Genomic DNA, 2222 nt, shown 5'->3' with positions numbered 1-2222 from the left:
GCAATTCACTAAGTCCTAAAAGAGTTCATCCTCTTGCAAAGAGCTTATATATTAGCACGTCATTTTGTGGGTACCATCCCCACCGAAACTTTCCCTCTAATCAAGAATTTCTTTAGTTAACAAATCTATTGTTATTGTATATGGTGATCTTGCTATAGTTGTTACACTTATTGATTACATGTTTAAGATTTAATAAGATTATTAAAAGTTGGTTTTAATGGATAACCCCCACCCCCCTCCCTCCGCCCCCCCGGCCGGAGATCCGAGGCCTCATAAATCAATAACATGGACCACATGGCAGAGAGCTTCCCGGAAATAAACAAACTATCCTAGAGGAATCATGTCCAAAGCCGACCTCAAACACGCTCTCCCTCCAACTTCTCACACGAGCTAGTATAAATTCCTTGCACCTCATTCGCATAACACATACCACGAAAACAGGAATTCAAGAAGCAGTGGATTGCGTGATATACAAACAAAGTAGGGTTTCGTCGAATATGGAAGAGGGTCAGCTTCGATTGGGAGACATAACCTCAGATATCAAGGTGTGGTTGACAGGCTTAAATGACCAAAACTACGAAGGAAATCCAATTCTCCTCCACTCTGTGATTCTCAATAGGTCGGATTTTTTCAAAGTGAAGATGTCGGAGCTCTGGTCATCGGATGAGCCAAAGGAAATCAGAATAGCCACTTCTCATAGCTTTGTTGATTATTTCAAGTGTATCGAACTCATGTATGGCGAGTTGGTCTATTTCTCTAATGTCGAGGAATGTCTGGCTATTCTCTCAGTTGCATCTGATCTGTTGGCTGATGAGTGCATCAACAAATGCCTGCAATATTTGGAAGTAGTGCGTTGGAGTGCGGAGCAAGAAACCCAAATCAGAGATGTGCTATCTTCCCTGGGTTTGAATCTACTACCAGATTTAGCTGCGAGGCTCGAAAAAAATAATATTGATGGCTATACGATCTTTGCGAAAAGGGCGATCAATGAAATGGTCTCTGTTATGAAAGGTCGTCATTCAGAAGTAAATCGGGAAACTGCGGAGAGATATATAGCTGGTATCTTGCAGGGAAATTCATGCAAAGAAGAAGTGGAAGTATGTAACCGCGTGCTCTCCCAAGAGATTATCTCATCCATCACTGATCGTAGTTTCGGAACAATGAGATCCCTTTTTAAAATTTTCAAGTATTGCAAGGGAGAGATACTGGGAACTACATTCCTCGCTTTTTACAGGGATCCAGAAATTAGGAAGTACGCGGATTCCAAAATATCAGAATTTGATGAGAATATGTTCTGGGTTATTATCTCTTTTATGCAGGCAATGAGAGAGGGGAAGATTTTAGTTGCAGGAAATATTCGACGTTGTTTTCTTACAAATTGGCTACCAGTCGTGGCAGAATTTATATGTCGTCAATTAAAGTCTGGCAATTTGTACTTGGCCGAGCTTGATAAAGCAGTGGTTAACGTGGTTGAGAGCCTTCCTCTGTCGGACAGGATACACATTTGCGTGGAATGGATCGGGCTCTACAGCAGGCTTGACTTGGACTTCTCCAAGCCAGTTGCATTTTTGAGAGATTTGCAATATTCTTATCACAAACCGACATGGACACAGTAGTATACCCTGCTCTATTGTCAATGATTTTGAACTGTCTTTCAAATTTTACTTTATGTTTTCGTCTGCACGTGTTTGGTCTTTTAGAGGTTTAGTCATGCCTATCGTTGGCTATATATATAGCGTTTGAGCTATAATTATTTCTAATTAAATCCGGAAAGCTTCTACTATGTTATAGTGTGCCTTTTTTATTTTTTTTTCTTAAATGCGCCTGGTAAACTTTTTAACGTGATCGGTAGCGCTGGCGTGACACGCCCACCGGTACCACCAACGCTTTGACCTGGAGCTATGAACCAGTGAGGCCACAAACGGGGGACCTCATCCCCATGAGATTTGAACCTGGATGGCAAGGATAACAACGCAACGACTTAACCATCACAACATGCCACTATTGGCAAAAGGGTTTGTGGTAAACCTAGTGTGACTTGAACCGGAGTTGATGCGTAGCACCGAGATCATTAGCCTAACACTACGCCTCACGACTCGCCATCACACCAACTCGGCTACTCACTCACCCTTAAAAGGGTTTGTGGTAAACCTAGTGTGACTCGAACCGGAGTTGATGCGTAGCACTGGGATCATTAGCCTAACACTACGCCTCACGACTCG

At 42.5% G+C, this 2222-nt stretch overlaps 1 protein-coding gene across 1 annotated transcript; it reads left to right on the top strand.

Annotated features, from left to right (window-relative positions):
* Positions 1-497: 497 nt before the first annotated feature.
* Positions 498-1616, top strand: LOC149533509 (BTB/POZ domain-containing protein At1g63850-like). The gene has a single exon (XM_089805875.1). The coding sequence runs from the start codon at positions 498-500 to the stop codon at positions 1614-1616; it is 1119 nt and encodes a 372-aa protein (XP_089662001.1).
* The last annotated feature ends 606 nt before the right edge of the window (positions 1617-2222 follow it).

The sequence above is a fragment of the Cupressus sempervirens genome, chromosome 10 (assembly GCF_028749045.1).
Source record: "Cupressus sempervirens isolate cs-2001-9-10 chromosome 10, ASM2874904v1, whole genome shotgun sequence".
NCBI classification, from domain to species: Eukaryota; Viridiplantae; Streptophyta; class Pinopsida; order Cupressales; family Cupressaceae; genus Cupressus; species Cupressus sempervirens.
This window is presented reverse-complemented; position numbering and strand designations above follow the sequence as displayed.